The sequence below is a fragment of the Ceratotherium simum genome, chromosome 29 (assembly GCF_057802395.1).
Source record: "Ceratotherium simum simum isolate JZ-2026a chromosome 29, ASM5780239v1, whole genome shotgun sequence".
NCBI classification, from domain to species: domain Eukaryota; kingdom Metazoa; phylum Chordata; class Mammalia; order Perissodactyla; family Rhinocerotidae; genus Ceratotherium; species Ceratotherium simum.
The window spans coordinates 23,535,564-23,552,846 of record NC_141928.1 but is presented as its reverse complement, the minus strand read 5'-3'; the positions used below and the strand labels follow the sequence as shown (position 1 = coordinate 23,552,846).

The 17,283-nt window shown below is 40.7% G+C and overlaps 1 protein-coding gene across 10 annotated transcripts in view; it reads right to left on the bottom strand.

Moving 5' to 3' along the window:
• PTBP3 (polypyrimidine tract binding protein 3) overlaps positions 1–16,114 on the bottom strand; it is a 98,488-nt gene extending 82,374 nt beyond the window's left edge. For 3 of the 10 annotated variants that reach the window (XM_087419291.1, XM_087419294.1, XM_087419292.1), the window contains exons 1-2: positions 15,285–15,447; positions 12,998–13,031 (exon numbers count right to left, since the gene is read on the bottom strand). In XM_087419291.1, the coding sequence (XP_087275417.1) occupies positions 12,998–13,031; positions 15,285–15,364 (114 nt within the window). In that variant the 5' untranslated portion in view covers positions 15,365–15,447. Of the gene's footprint in view, positions 1–12,997; positions 13,033–15,284; positions 15,449–15,951 lie in introns of those variants that run through there. The other 7 variants (XM_087419296.1, XM_087419298.1, XM_087419297.1 and 4 more) reach the window with 5 other exon arrangements.
• Between the last annotated feature and the right edge of the window lie 1,169 nt (positions 16,115–17,283).

Genomic DNA, 17,283 nt, shown 5'->3' with positions numbered 1-17,283 from the left:
TAAGAGGCCAGTGTAATCTTGATTCCAAAAATAAAACTAGAAAATCACCACTTTGCAACTATCATTATAAGAACTAATTCAGGCAAAAACCATCAATGAATGCTAAAACTAGTAGGTAAAAGTTTCAGAATTAAAATATTAAGGGGCCGGCCCCGTGGCTTGGCGGTTAAGTGCGCGCGCTCTGCTACTGGCAGCCCGGGTTCGGATCCCGGGCGCACATCGACGCACCGCTTTGCCAGCCATGCTGAGGCCCTGTCCCACATACAGCAACCAGAAGGATGTGCAACTATGATGTACAACTATCTACTGGGGGGCTTTGGGGGAAAAAAAGGAGGAGGATTAGGCAATGGATGTTAGCTCAGAGCTGATCTTCCTCACAAAAAAATAAAATAAAATAAATAAACAGAAAGATACCCAGAAAAACAGAAAATATTTAGAAATTAGACCACACACTTATAATCATGAGTCCAAAGAGAAATCACAGGAAAAATAGAAAATATTTTGAACCGAGTGAAAATAAAAACCCAGCATATGGAAATTTGTGGGATACAGCTAAAGAAATAAAAAATCTGAACAGCACAATATCTATTTTTTTAAAAACTGAATTCATAATTAAAAATCTTCCCACAAAGAAAATGCATCCACAAATAGCTACACTGGTGAATTCTATCAAACATTTAAGGAAAACATAATACCATTCTTATACAAATTCTTTCTAAAAAGGAGGAGGGAATACTTTTCCAACTCATGTCAGTTCTGGTCATCTGACAGTTTCTGTCTTTCAAGGAATTTATACATTTCATCTAAGTTACTTATCATTATTATTATTTCCTTCCTTCTGTTTGCTTGGGGTTTAATTTACTCTGAATAAAAATGAAAACAGGGGGCTGGCCAAGACGCGTAGCAGTTAAGTGCGCACGCTCTACTTCAGTGGCCCAGGGTCCACGGGTTTGGATCTCAGGCGCACACCGACACACCGCTTGTCAAGCCATGCTGTGGGGGCATCCCATAGAAAGTAGAGGAAGATGGGCACAATGTTAGCCCAGGGCCCATCTTCCTCAGCAAAAAGAGGAGGATTGGCATCGGATGTTAGCTCAGGGCTAATCTTCCTCAAGAAGGAAGGAAGGAAGGGACGGCGGGAGGGAGGGAGGAAAGACAGAAGGAAAGAAGGAAAGACAGAAGGAAAGAAAGAAAGACAGAAGGAAAGACAAGAAAGACAGAAAGAAAGAAAGAAAAGACAGAAAGCAAGAAAGAAAAGACAGAAAGCAAGAAAGAAAAGACAGAAAGCAAGAACGCAAGCAAGCAAGCAAGCAAGCAAGAAAGAGCAAGAAAAAGAAAAAAGAAAGACAGAAAGAAAACAGAAGATACCAAACTTTGGGGATGCAGCTATAGCTGTGCTTAAAGGTAAATTTGCAGCATTAGGGCCGGCTCCGTGGCTTAGCGGTTAAGTGCGTGCGCTCTGATGCTGGCGGCCCGGGTTCGGATCCCGGGCGCGCCCCAAGGCACCACTTCTCCGTCCAACCCGAGGCCGAGTCCCACGTGCAGCAACTAGAAGGATGTGAACCTATGACATACAACTATCTACTGGGGCTTTGGGGGGAAAAAAATGAATAAATAAAATCTTTAAAAAAAAAAAAAAAAAAAAATTTGCAGCATTAAATGATTCTATTAAAAATTTCTCAAGTAAACGTACCAAGTGCCGGTGAGAACTTGTAATAACGATAACTCTCATACACTGCTAGATAGTAATCTGGAACTATCTAGTCAAGTTAAACATGTACATTACTCCTACTACCCAATAACTTCTCTTCTGGTGTGGTAAGCAGACTTCTAAGGTGGTCCCCAATGATCTCCACTGCCTAGTATTCACACCCAGGTGTAACTCCATCCCCTTAAGTGTGGGCAACACCTAGGGACTTGCTTCTTTTATTTATTTTTTTTCCCCCTCAAAGCCCCAGTAGATAGTTGTGTGTCATAGCTGCACATCCTTCTAGTCGCTGTATGTGGGACGCAGGCCTCAGCATGGCCTGAGAAGCGGTGCGTCGGTGCACGCCTGGGATCCAAACCCGGGGCCGCCAGCAGCGGAGCGCACGCACCTAACTGCTAAGCCACGGGGCCGGCCCGGGACTTGCTTCTAAGAACAGAATACAGCAAAAGGGATGGGATGCCACCTCTGAGATTAGGTTTCCAAAGACTGACGTCTGCCTAACTTTTACTCTGTCTCTTCTAGGTTACCTGAGAGAACCAAGCTGCTCTATGGAGAGACCCACATGGCAAGGAAATGAGGGCAGCCTCCAGCCAACAACCAGTGAGAGGAAGTGAGACTCTCAGCTCAACTCCCAAGAAGGAAGTGACTTCTGCCAACAACTATGTGAGTGAGTTTCGAAGCAGATTCTTCCCCAGATGACTGCAACACCTACCAACATCTTAACAGCAGCCTTGTGAGAGCCCAGGAGCCAGAGGACCCAGCTAAGCCACGCCCAGACTCTCCACCCACAGAAAATGTGAGATGATAAATCTTAATAATAATAATTAAATGCTGTTTTAGGCTACTACCAAAAAAAAAAACAAAAAAACCCTCAGGTCTAGAAAACAAATTAAACCCAACATAAATAAGAAGGAACGAAATAAAGAGTGAAACTGATGAAACAGAAGAGTCAACAATACAGAAAACAACTGAAACCAAAAACTGGCTTTTGAAAAAGATCAGTAATATTGAAACTCTCTAGCTAGACAAATCAGGAAGAAAAAGAAAACGTGAATTACCAATATCAGGACTGAAAAGATGGAAATCCTTACAGATCCTAGAGAGATTACAAGGATAATAAAGAAATATTATAAACTTTATGCCCATATATTCAACAACTTAGCTGAAATGTACAAATTACTTGAAAGATCCAAATTCAACACCAATTCATGTTACCAAAAAACAGCAAACAAGAAACAGAAAGAAATTTTCTCAACCTGAAAAAAGGCATCTAAGAAAAACCTACAGAGGGGCCAGCCCGGTGGCGCAAGCGGTTAAGTGCATGCACTCCGCTGCGGCGGCCCGGGGTTCACCAGTTCAGATTCGGACGCACACGGACACACCGTTTGTCAGGCCATGCTGTGGCGGCATCCCATATAAAGTGGAGGAAGATGGGCATGGATGTTAGCCCAGGGCCAGTCTTCCTCAGCAAAAAGAGGAGGATTGGCAGATGTTAGCTCAGGGCCCATCTTCCTCACACACACACACAAATTTATTCCTTCTTACATTCTGAATAGGAAGCCTAGGGTCGACTTAGGTACCTTTTAGGGCCGGCCCTGTGGCTCAGCAAAGTGCATGTGCACCGCTTCTCCGGCCATGCTGAGGCCACGTCCCACATACAGCAAGTAGAAGCATGTGCAACTATGACATACAACTATCTACTGGGGCTTTGGGGAAAAAAAACGGAGGAGGATTGGCAATAGATGTTAGCTCAGAGCAGGTTTTCCTCAGCAAAAAGAGGATTAGCACGGATGTTAGCTCAGGGCTGATCTTCCTCACAGAAAAAAAAAAAAAAGAAAAACCTACAGCTAACAAAGACTGACTGCTTTCTCTTAAGAGAAGAAATAAGGCAAGGATGTTGTCACCTCTATTCAGCCTTATACTGGAGGTCTTAAATTTTGCATTAAGGCAAGAAAAAAATTAAAAGTCATCCAGATTGGAAAAGAAAAAATAAAACTATATTCACAGATGACATGATCATGTACATAAAAAAAATCCTAAGGAATTAAAAAAAAAAACTAATACAATCATAGCAATGTCATAAGTTACAAAGTCAATATGCAAAGTATTTCTATATATTGACAAGAAAATATCATTTACATTAGCAAAGAAAAATGGGATACATTTAAAATATACATGCAAAACCCATACATTGAAAACTACAAAAGAGCACTAAAAGAAATTAGAGAAGATTTAAAAAATTGAGATATTCTATTTCATAGATTAGAAGACTCAATATGGTTGAAATGTCAATTTCCCCTTAATTGCTCTACATATTTTATGCAATCCCAGTCAAAATCCCAGCCTCTTCTGTAGAAACTGACAAGCTGATTTTAAATTTTTAAATGAAATTCAAATGACAGCATAGGTAAAACAATTTTGATAAAGAACAAAGTTGGGAGGACCTATACTATTTAATTTTAAGACACTATAAACCCACTGATATCAAGACTGTGTAATATTAACATAAGAATAAACAAATAAATCAACAGATAAGAATACAGTGTTCAGAAACAGACCCACTCACATATGGTGAACTGATTTTCAAATAACGGCACCAACACAATTCAGTACGGAAAGGAAAATCTTTTCAACAGACAGTGCCGAACTAACTGCATAACCATACGGAAACAAGTGAATCTCCACCTCTACCACACACTATACACAAAAATGAATCTGAGATCCATCTTAGACCTAACTTTTTGTAACAGCTAAAAGTACAAGGTTTCTTAAAGCAAATGAAAGGGAGCATCTTCATATCCTTGGGATAAGATTTCTTAGACAAGACACAAAAAACCATAACCAAAAAAAGGAAAAGAAATTTATCAAAATTAAATTCTTTTGTTTATCAAAAGACACCATTAAGGGGGCCAGCCCTGTGGCCTAGTGGTTAAGTTCAGCACGCTCTGCTTTGGCGGCCTGGGTTCAGTTCCCAGGCGCAGACTTACACCACTTGTCAGCGGCCATGCTGTGGCAGCGACCCACATACAAAATAGAGGAAGACTGGCAGAGATGTTGGCTCAGGGTGAATCTTCCTCAAGCCAAAAAAGAAGACGACTAGCAAGAGATGCTAGCTCAGGGCAAATCTCCCTTAGGAAAAAAAAAAAAAAAAGACACCATTAAGAAATGAATAGACAAGCCATAGACTGAGAGAACATATTCACAATACACATATCTGAAAAATGACTTAAATCAAGGATATATAAAGCACCCTTACAATTCAAAAATAAAGACATAAACCCTATTTCAAAGAATAGGTAAGACTTTCAGGTTAGTAAAGAGCTTGAAAGTTGTCATTTCTATCCTTACAAAAACACTGAAGAAACTAAAAAGCAATGGCTGTTCTTGGACCCATCAGAAAACTGAGGTCATGAAGCAAACTCATTTTCCCCTTTAAAATTCATTCTCCCGGGCCAGCCTGGTGGCATAGCAGTGAAGTTCACAAGCTCTGCTTTGGCAGCCCAGGGTTTGCCCGGGATCCGAACCCGGGCGTGTACATACGCGCCGCTCATCGAGCCATGCTGCAGTGAGGTTCCAGATATAACATAGAGGAAGACTGGCACAGATGTTAGCTCAGCAACAATCTTCCTCAGGCAAAAAGAGGAGGATTGGTAACAGATGTTAGCTCAGGGTCAATCTTCTTCACCAAAAAAAATTAAAAAATAAAAAAAAAATTAAAAAATAAAAAAAAATTTTTAAATAAATAAATAAAATAAAATTCATTCTACCTTTAAAATGCCAAATTAGCTCTACAATTGAAAGTTGAGTTCAATTCATGATGTATTCTTTTCCCTACTGCAATAGTTATTAGTGACTAAAATCTGTCATTACCATTTTAACTAGTGTCTGGCTTTGTTTATCTTCGACACCACCACACCAAAGTTCTCCAATATAAGCAATGAATTACAGCTGAAAAAAGATGCAAGGCTCAGTCTCTAAGGAGGAGACACACGCAAAAAAGGACAATAGACAATTTTGAAACCTCTGGCACCTACAGCTACAGCAAACATTAAACATAGTCCAGCTCCTAGCCAGATTAACACAAAACCTCACACTAAAGGCCTTTTCCCTCAGTTCCTATTCCCTGATACACGTCGGGCTTTCAACAAAAAATTACAAGGCATGTTAAAAGGGAAGGAAAAACACAGACTGAAGAGAAAAAACGAGCATCAGAACCAGACTCAGATAAGACACAGATTTTGAAATTATCAGATAGTGGCTTAAAATAACTATGATCTAGGGGCCGGCCCAGTGGTGCATGCTCTGCTGCGGCAGCCTGGGGTTTGCCGGTTTGGATCCCAGGCACGTACCGACGCACAGCTTGTCAAGCCATGCTGTGGCGGCGTCCCATATAAAGTGGAGGACGATGGGCATGGATGTTAGCCCAGGGCCAGTCTTCCTCAGCAAAAAGAGGAGGATTGGCAGATGTTAGCCCAGGGCCTATTTTCCTCACCAAAAATAAATAAATAAATAACTATGATCAAGGGGCCAGCCCGGTGGCATAGCGGTTAAGTGCACGCGCTCCGCTGTGGCAGCCCAGGGTTCAGATCCCGATCCTGGGCGCACACCGTCGCACTGTTTGTCAAGCCATGCTGTGGCGACGTTCGATATAAAGTAAAGGAAGATGGGCATGGATGTTAGCCCAGGGCCAGTCTTCCTCAGCAAAAAGCGGAGGATTGGCACCACATGTTAGCGTAGGGCTAATCTTCCTCACAAAAAAAAAAAAAAATCAATGATTGATACGTTAAACACTCCAATGGGAAAAGTACATAACATGCAAGAAAGATGGATAATGTAAGCAGAGAGATGGAAACTCTAAAAAAATAATCAAAAGGATATGTTAGAAACCAAAAACACTAACAAAAATGAAGAATGCTTCTGATAGGTTCATCAGCAGACTGGACACAGCTGAGGAAAGAAACAACGAGCTTGAAGATATTTCAGTAGAAACTTCCCAACCTAAAATGCAAAGAGAAAAATGGGGGGTGGGGGGAAATAGAAAAGACAAAAAAAGAGAACAGAGCAGAAAAAACATTTGAAAGTAATAAAGGCCAAGAATTTTCCATAATTAATGACAGACACCAAACCACAGATCCAGGAAGCCCAAGAGAACACCAAGCAGGGTAATACCAAAAAATGTACACCTCAGCATATCATTCAAACTGCAGAAAACCAAAGACAAAGAGAAAATCTTGAAAACATCAGAGGGAAAAAACATCTTACCTATAGAGAAATAAGGATAAGAATTAGAGAGGTTTCTTTCTCATCAGAAACCACGCAAGCAAGAAAAAAAGTAGAGTGAAATATTTAAAGTGTTAATGGAAAAAAAAAAAAATACCCCACCAACCTAGAATTCTATATGAAAAGTATCCTTCAAAAGTAAAGGAGAAATAAAGATTTTCTCAGATAAAAACCAAGGGAATTTATTGTCAGTAGACCTGCCCTTCAAGAAATTTAAAAGAACTTCTTTGGGTAGAAGGAAAATTATATAGATCAGAAACTTGGATCTACATAAGGAAAGGAAGACTGTTGGATAAGGAATAAACGAAGGCAAAATAAAATATTTTATAGTTCTAATTCTTAATTGATCTAAAAACTGTTTATTTAAAGTAATAATCCTAACAATGTATGGGGTGATTACTGCATATGGTTAAGTGAAATGAAAGGTAACAATGTCATAAGGGAGAGGAAGCAGAAATCGGGAATGCTCTGTTATAAGGTACCTGTACTACATATGAGGCAGTATAGTGTTATCTGAAGGTGGACTGAGATGAGTTATAAATGTGTACAGCCGGCCCTCCATATCTGCAGGTTCTGCATCTGCGAATTCAACCAACTGCAGATCAAAAGGCCTATGGTTGCGTCTATACTGAACATGTACAGACTTTTGTTGCTTGTCATTATTCCCTAAACAATACAGTATAACATTGGGGCCGGCCCCGTGGCTTAGTGGTTAAGTGCGCGCGCTCCACCACTGGAGGCCCGGGTTCGGATCCCGGCTGTGCACCAACGCACCACTTCTCCGGCCATGCTGAGGCCACGTGCCACACACAGCAACTAGAAGGATGTGCAGCTATGACATACAACTATCTACTGGGGCTTTGGGGGGAAAAATAAATAAATAAATAAAATTATACAATACAGTATAACAACTACTTACATAGCATTTACATTGTATTCAGCATTATAAGTAATCTAGAGATGATTCAAAGTATATAAGAGGATGTGCATAGGTTGTATGTAAATACTACGCCATTTTAAATAAGGGACTTGAGCATCTGCAGATTTTGATATCCTCGGGGATCCTGGAACAACCCTTCCTCCTCCAATACCAAGGGACAACTGTATTGCAACCACTAAAATGTATAGGGAAACCAATAAAAAAAAGTTTAAAAGAAGTATAATTAATATGCTGAGAGGAGATAAATGGAATCATATAAAATGCTCAATTAAAACCAGAGAAGGCAAAAAATGAGAGGAAGAAAATAAAAACAACAAACCAATGAATAAATAAGTTATGAACAAAGTAGATATTAATCCAACTAAATTAATCATCCCTTGAAGTGTGAATCATCTACATATACCAATTAAAAGACAGAGATTGTCAGAGTGGATTAAAAAAAGACCTAACTATATATCGTCTACAAGAAACCCACTTTAAAAGAATAGGCAAAAGACTTAACAGATATTCACAAAAGGTAAGTGAATGGCTAATGAGCACATAAAAAGGTACCCACCACCACCAGCCATCAAGTCAATGCAAATTAAAACAATGATGAGATACTACTAGCCATTCTAATTACACCCACTAGAATGGCTAAAAGTAAAGACTGGCAATACCAAGTGTTGACAAGGATGTGGGGCAACCTGAACTCTAATATAAAGCTGGCCAGAGTATAAAGTGGTACAACATTTTGCCAAACAGTTTGACTGTTTCTTACAAAGTTAAACACACAAATATCCAAGTCTACTCCTAGGCATGGTGTAGAATGAAACATTTACCCAAAGACACAAATGCTTATAGTAGCTTTATTCATAACAGCCAGATCTGGAAAGAACCCAAATGTCCATCAACATGAGAAGAGATTTTTAAATATTGTGATACAATCACACAATGGAATACTCTCAGAAATGAAAAAGAATGAACTACTGATATACACAACATGGATGAATCTAAAAATCATTTTGCTGAATAAAAGAAGCCAAACATCAGGGGCCAGCCCTGTAGCACAGCAGTTAAGTGCGTGCGCTCCCCTTTGGTGGCCCAGGGTTCGCAGGTTCAGATCCCGGGTGCACACCGATGCACCGCTTGCCAAGCCATGCTGTGGCGGTGTCTCATTTAAAAAAGTAGAGGAAGATGGGCACGGATGTTAGCCCAGGGCCAATCTTCCCCAGCAAAAAGAGGAGGACTGGCATCGGATGTTAGCTCAGGGCTGGTCTTCCTCATAAAAAAAAAAAAAAGGCCAGACATCAAAGAGCTTGTATTGTATATATGAAGTATGAATATTTTATTCCATTTATATGAGTTAAGAAATAGGCAAAATTAATCTATGGTGATAGACATCAGAACAGTTGCCTAGAGGGCCGGCCCCGTGGCTTAGCAGTTAAGTGCAGGCGCTCCACTGCCGGCAGCCCGGGTTCGATCCCGGGCACGCACCGACACACTGCTTGTCTGGCCATGCTGAGGCCGCGTCCTACATACAGCAACTAGAAGGATGTGCAGCTATGACATACAACTATCTACTGGGGCTTTGGGGCAAAAAATAAATAAATAAAATTAAAAAAAAAAAAAAGAACAGTTGCCTAGATTGGGTCTGGAAAAAGGCAACAGGTAACTTTTGCAGTGCTGTTCTATTGTCTTGACTGGGGAGTAGGAAACACAGGCGGATACATCTGTCAAAATTTATTGTACTTTAAGACCTGTGCATTTCACTCTATGTAAATTACAGCTCAGTTTAAAAGAAAAAGATTTCCCGCAAAGACCTTCTATATTTTCTATAGTTCAAGCACAGCAGCAGGCAAACTGTTTCTGCAAAGGGCCAGAAAGTAAATATTTTAGGCTTTGTAGCACATGGTCTCTGCTAAACTACTCAATTCTGTCACCGTATTGTGAAAGTAGCCAGACAATATGGAAATGAATGAGCATGGCTGTGTTCCAATAGAACGATTTACAAAAACAAGTGGCAAGCTGGATTTGGTCCACAGGCTACAGTTTGCTAACCCCTGGTCAAGCAAATAGAAAATCAATCTTCAAAATTAATTTAAACATGCTGTATTGTTCTTTCCCATAGTGACAAACATGATAATTATTAGAAGCCATTTACAGTCCTTCCTAAACATGTGAGTTTTTCTATACTCATCTAATCACTCAAAATAGGAAGATAATCCAGAAAAAGACTAAAACATATTTAATATGGAAGATTATCATTTTAAAGAATCATTTGTTTTAATAGCCACTACAGTATTTAGAAAAAATAACCAGGAAAATTTGAGTTTAATATAAAATGGCTAAGTAATAAAGTATAAGCTGGAAATTTAAAATACACAGGTACACACTCAAAAAGCTATGTTACCCACAATGCTGTCACTTTATATGGTATAATAAAGTTCTCGAAACACACCCAGTATCACTCATAATTACCTGGTTGGTTCTTCATTTAAAAGAACTAAAAATTAAGGACAGCAATTACTTCTCACTGTTTCCAAAAGCATTTCAAAATATGAAATAACATGAGGAAATAAAACAAATATTTCATGAGAAGTACCAAAAGCTAATGTTCTTAATTTTCTTGCCTAATTTAGGCAAGGCTCAAAAACTGATACCCTGCATAGAACATCCAGGGTTATTTAACCAGGTATAAGTAAATCTCAAACATGGTATGGCCTAAACTGCCTGAAAATGTTTACCTGTCTTCAAGAAAATTCCAATCTAAAAAATGAATTTAATTCTCTCTCACCATGGTATATACCTGATAGAAGAAACACTAGCAGAATTAAAGGCTTGGGTTTCAGTATAAGTTTGCCACCTAACTAGCTGTGTGACAATTTGGCATACATTCATTCATCAGGTATTTTTGAGAGCTTATTTTATGTGTCAGATGCTAGAAACACTAAGTAGTGAAGAAAAGATCAAAAATCCCTGCCTTCATGACACATTCTAGGGAATCACTTAATCTCTAAAAACAATTCATTTTTCTTTCTCTAAAATAATGGATTTCATACTTTAAGGGTATTTTCAATTCTTTAAAAATGAAATCCATATTACTTTTCTGAATCTAGGAAAGCAACTTATGGAGCATAACCTGAAATCCACTCTTGCCACAGGCTTAAAACTATTTGTTGTGTCATCATATTCAGACAGCAAATAGAGGAAGATAAGTAACTGACATTCTTGAAGGACTTATTTAAATTCGCTAATTTTGGTTTACACAATCCAGACGAAATATGAACCTTATTGGCCTATTACTTGGTAGCTAAACTTCCTTGGATAGGTTCCAAGAAAGAAGCAGAAAAATCTTATGAGAAATTTCCCCATATAATGAATAATTTTACAGACATTTCCAGTATTTAGGTCTATAAAAATATAGATTGCCTCGTGAATCAACTAATCAGCTTCTCTATTCTTCAAAGTAGAATTGATTTTTGTTTTCAAAGTGCTTGCTGCAAACAGGTAGTCAGAAATCCAAATCATGTATTCAAATGTGGTTCCTGTGTCTAACATTTAAATTTTTCTTTTATCATCAAGATATATTTTTTCCCCCACAATAAAACAGGCATGACAGCCCTTCAAGCATAATTCCTCAACTCCGAAATTGTAAGTTTTTTAAATGTCTCACATATTCATTTTTCCCAGATAAACTCTAGAATCACAAATTATATTTCTCATAAGACCAAATCAACATTCACTTTAAATATCCCTTCCATCACAGGCACCTAGAGACACCAAAAGTGATCCTAGATATGAGCCTGTAGTTTCTAATCTCTGAGTATCATTCCCAAATGAGTAATTGATTTAAGTATCTGCAGGAAAAAAAAAAAAAGCATATCTCACAAGAGGCTCCTCCATTTATTTTCAGCTCATAAAATATGTTCCAAGTTTGCCAAAGCAAGCTAACTCCACCCAACTTCAAAAAGCAGTATAAAGTAGTAGTTCCCAATTATGCTAATCTTGGACATCTTATTGTTAGTCTCAAATGCTGTTTGCTGTATTTATGCTTATTTGTTAAGGAGTCTTAAGAATATGTGCATCAATAAGTGCAGATGCATAAAAGTGTTGAAACTGCTAGCAAGAAGAGCCAATAGACAGAAAGTGGTGGTAACTTTACATAAAATACATATAATATAAACGTGCATTATTTCTTTCCATTTTCTACAGTAATCTGAACTGTAAGTGGCCTCTAGAACTAGATTCTCAGCTCAGCTCTATCAAATACCAAATTGGTAAGGGAAATTTTAAAACATCCATTTATATTTTAAAAGCCTCATATTGATGTACAGTTTACTTGATTTATATTTTAGAATCCAATAAATGAGGAGACTTTGATAAAACTAAAATGACTTATAACTTAAAAAATTACCACTGTAAAATATTAATTATCCAGCTCTCCTGCTGTTCACCTTTTAGACAGAACCCTCATTTACTGGCAGCTAGGTATAATGAAAAAAAAAATGTCAGGCTTTCGAACCAAGAAGACATGGGTTTGAACTCTGGTGCACCACGCCTTGAATACAAACTTTCTGAATCTATTTTTTCATCTCTAAAATGGGAATATGAATACCTACCTTGAAGGACTGTTATAATAATTAGTGAAAATACATGTAAAGCAGCTGGCACATAGTAGGAATTGAAGAAACTTAGCAGCTGTTGTTATTTTATTACTCATAAGCACATCCAAGGGAAGATGTAAGAAAGGGCATGATAGAAAAACAAATCAGAGCCTAGGTTACATTTAACTACTAAAACAAAACAAAACAAAAACAAACACTCTGATAGTTAAGTAAAACTCTGGGCTAAACTTTTTGTTCATATTTTAGATATACAAGATAATACTGCAGCCCCTCTTTATAAATATATAAAATCCAAAATTAGCTACAGGTCTACTTATTTTGGAGTTAAATAAAAACGAAAGATTATCATCACACAGTAAAACAGATAACTTTCTGAACAGGTGAGATGATTTCACCACTGGGGAAAAAACACCAAAACTAAGATCTAAAAATGCTTATGAAAGGAGAGTAAAAGATTCCTACCTTTAAACCGACTGCTATAAGATCTGTAACAACACTGTATGGAAAAAATAAAAAGAGAAAATGGAAAACAAAGTTAGAGAACAAGTTTTTAAAAGACAGAGATAAAGAAAAAAGAAAAAGCATTATAATAATAAAAATAAGAATGTGATGAGTTGTGAAATGTTTATACAAAGAAAAGTGATGGGACAGTCTAGCACCAGCAGAGTGTAAAAGCAAAGCTTTAATAGCAACGTAAAAAACAAATAATAAATCTAATTCTCTTTTAGTATTTAGAAAAGTATAGTTGCGCTTCAATAAAATGAGTATGTGTTTATCCATTTACCTCTATTGAACAAATCCAAACCCAAACTTAAATCACTAAAGTTCATTCTTTTAAATCACTGGTATGAATTATCATGTTTCAAGTTTTAAATGAAACAAAACCAGTGAGCAGATTTTACAGATATAGAAAGTATCTTACAAATTTGCCACTACCACCCAAAACAGCTCACCAAAATACAGCTAAGACAGTCTCTCAGAACCAAAATAAATACAAACGTTAAACTTCAGATATCAAAATTTTCAGAGATTTGCTTTTTAAAAAAATTCTAGCACATCAAAACTGTGTTTAAGCATAAATTATCTCAGGAGGAAATGAACACATACACACACACAAAAGACAGCTGGGATTTGAGGAGGAACTAGAAAGATATGTTGACTGGTGATTTGTTGTTTATTCAAAATAATGAAAAAGGACCTTTCTCAAGCTGTGAGAAAATGTAGAAATTTAATCAGCCTTCTGAAAGCAAAAATTCACTGTTCAAAACCACATCCCTTAACACCAAGGTGTAAAAACCCCTATACAGTTCTGCCGGAAAAAAATCCATCTCTTCTAACCCCAAAGAAATTGTCTTTAATTAAGCTTGTCTCCACATCTCCTAAAAGAAAGCTATAAGTAAATTCTACACACTGTTAATAAACTACAATGTCACCATTACTTAATAAAAGTAAACAAATTCATGACTCTGGATAGTTTAATGAGGCAATTTTAATTGTTTTAAACAATAACCATGTAGATTTTTAATTTTTCCTTATAGACTTTTGAAACTTGAAATTCATTTGTCTGAAACTAAAACGTGATAAATAACTGATGTTTGTGCATAAAAAAATAAGATTGTGTAATATACTATGATATTGGTCCTGTTGCAAAGCACAAATTGTGCTCCTACTTTAACTCTCAAAAGAACTTACCTTCCAGTATCTGTCTTACTGACCCACACGTTTAAACCAATAAACTCATTCTTAGCTTTAAAACCACATACAGGGTGAAGAGAGAGTTAACCTCTTAAACACTATCCAAGAGTTAAGTGTGCACTTCACAGTTGTCCAAGAGTTCAACAGCCAAGATGCATAATCCAAGAATCCTCGTTTTTATCACTATAAATTTTCCAATACGAAAAGCTAGCCTGCTCCCATATCTCAAGTCAAAACATCTAATGACAATTCACGACATAATGAAATACTAACTTCACAGCCTTCCTGAACTGAAATACTGGCATAATTACACAAATAACTAAAATAGCAAAACTTCACACACATATGACGTGTAATTGAATAAGATAATGTGAAATGAGTTTTCAACAATGCTCTCAGAGAAGCTTCAATTAAACAATAACAATAGCGTCAATTAAACAAAAAATACTTTAAAGAACATCACAATCATAAATGAAATCTAAAATTGCACTTTGTCTAATGTCTGTAGCAGTGTGCAATCTGCATTCAAATCAGTTAATCCAATGTATCACACAGGCAATATCATAGAACTAGGATAAATGAAATCTCATGAAGGCAAAACTGTTGGAAGATTCCATCGTCTTTCCACAGCATGACAGCAATCATCAACTATATGGCAACACGTACACGGCTTTTACTGTTCAAGTAAGTTCCATGTATTCTACAACCAAGAGCTTTACACAAATCTTGTCATCGAAAGCAAGTAAAAGGCCAAATAAAACCTCACATGCCTAATGAGAATAAATGAGTAGATGTGCAGGCTCTAACAGTGCTGGAGATTTTTTTAAAATCTTGGATGTACATGTACTACGACCTGCAATTAATTCATGAAGATCCTGATCTAGTTGTTTCCTTTATCATCAAAATATGACAGGTCCCAACCCACATCCCTGGGTCCCCAGAGAAACATTTACATCGGTGATTCCAAATCTCTTTACTTTGGTCACGGACCTCATTAACTTTTAGAACGTTTGAAAGCTGCCCGAAAATTGCACTCATACAATATTCTACATACATGGCAGGTAATTCACGAAGTTTCGTTTGAGGACACAGCGGGTAGCGTCCACGGTCACCAAGTCCAGACGCCCGATACATAAATATCGTTAACAGAGCCCACGGCACAAATCCAGAGCCCCGGGCCGGTCCCCGCACGCCGAGACCCCGCGTGGGGCCCTGGCTCCGGGACCAGGTCGCCGCCCAGACGTGTCCGGGCGCGTGCACTCGCCGGCCACTCGCCTCCCCGCCAGGGGAAGCTCCGGCGCTCGCCCCACCTCGCCGGTAAACAGCAACTCCCCAAGCGGGAGGACGCCCGCCCCGAGCGCCGCCCCCGCCCCCGCCTCCCCCAGCGCCGCGCACCATTTTCTGAGAGGAAGTGTCGGGAGGCCGGGCCGGGTTCTCCCGACTCTCGGCGCGGAGGGCGGACCCCGGAGCCCGGGGGCTGCACCGTCCGCTTCCCGGTGTGAGGGTGTGCAGGGGCGGCCGTTACCGGAGCGCCCCGTGGGGGAAGGAGAGGCTGCGGATGACGGCCCCTCCGCGATTCGGGGCTCCCCCAGGAGGCGCCCGGAAGCCCCGCCGTCGGGCCCGAGCCGGGCGGCTCCCCGGCCTCCGCGAGTCCGGCCGAGAGCCGAAAGGCAGCGGGGCAAGCGCAGCCCGGCGCGGCTGCTGCGCCGCCGAACACTTACCCATCCATGGCCCAGACGGAGGAGCGCACAGTGCACGGACTGACGGGCTCACCGCAAGCGGAGGGAGGGGGCGGCGGCAGCAGGGCGGCTCCGGGGACCGGCAAGCGGCGCCTCTCCGGAGCCCCGGCCGGTAGGAGGTGGAAGGAGAGTGGGAAACAGGGGCGGAGACCAGGGACGCTCCCGCCACCGCCGCGCCCCCGCCTTCCCGACCCCGCAAGCGCGTCCCCGCCTCGCCTCACCCCGCCCCTCGGCGTCGACGCCCTCCCTCGGCCCCGCCCCCGGCCGCCCTCCGGCTGGCTCCAGGGCGCCCTCTTCCTGCGGTCGCCCTAAGACTCCGCCCCCCGCCTCCCTCCTGCGTTCACGGGAGCGCGCGCCTTGTGCTTCCCGCTTCGCCGCCCCGCCCGCCCTCCCGCGGGCTCGGCCGGCCTTCCGGCTTCTCCGGCCGGGGCGGCCTGGCCGGGACGGCCTGGCCGGGACACCTCCCTCTACCGGCGGGAAAGGCATTGGGAACCCGACTCCCGAGAGTAGGTAGCAGTGTGCCGCGAGGACCGCGGAACCTCGGCGGAATTGCCCCGCGTGGACGAGGCTGTCGGTGGCTCGGCCCCAAGCACGGAGGCCAGACGCGGGCTGTGGTCATCGGGGCTCCGGGCCCTGCAGCCCAAGGAAGTCCGGGCTCGGGACCCCCGGGGGGGACCAAGTCCAGCAAGTGCGGCACCCGCCCGTCGCCCGCCCGGGGCTGGGAGTCAGCCTCTGGGACCCGCACCGGCCCGATAGGTGTGGTTGGGATGAGGATGAATGAGATGCAAGAGACAGCCCCGAACTTAACAACGTTTAAATTTTATTCAGTTTTAGTCTCTCAGTGCTTTTCGACCCGACAGTCTGGGATTGAATTTTTAGGAAACATTCATTCATTGCACGATATGGAATGGCCACTATGTTGCCAGCATTTCATAAGTTTCCACATTCCTCCATTTAAAAAAACAAACAAAAACAAACGTATGAGGGAGTGATTTTTTCCTTTTTTCAGGTGAAAATTTAGACACGAATAGAGTGATTTGCCCACAATTTCACAGCTACTAGAGCCGTTTCCTCTAGTCTGAGCAAAATTATATATATAACTAGTCTCAATTCGCTTGGTTTTTTCCCTTTTATATTCTGCCTAGTTTTGAAATTGATTTTTCAATTCACAGATCACCAGAATGTGAGCCACTAAACGCTGTCCTCGACAAAATTCTTAACCACCTGAGTAAGAGGGGGCTGCTCCCCCTGTTCCCCTTCATTTGAAAAGCAAGTAACAGGAACTCAATCATCTATCCTTGTTAATATCCTGCT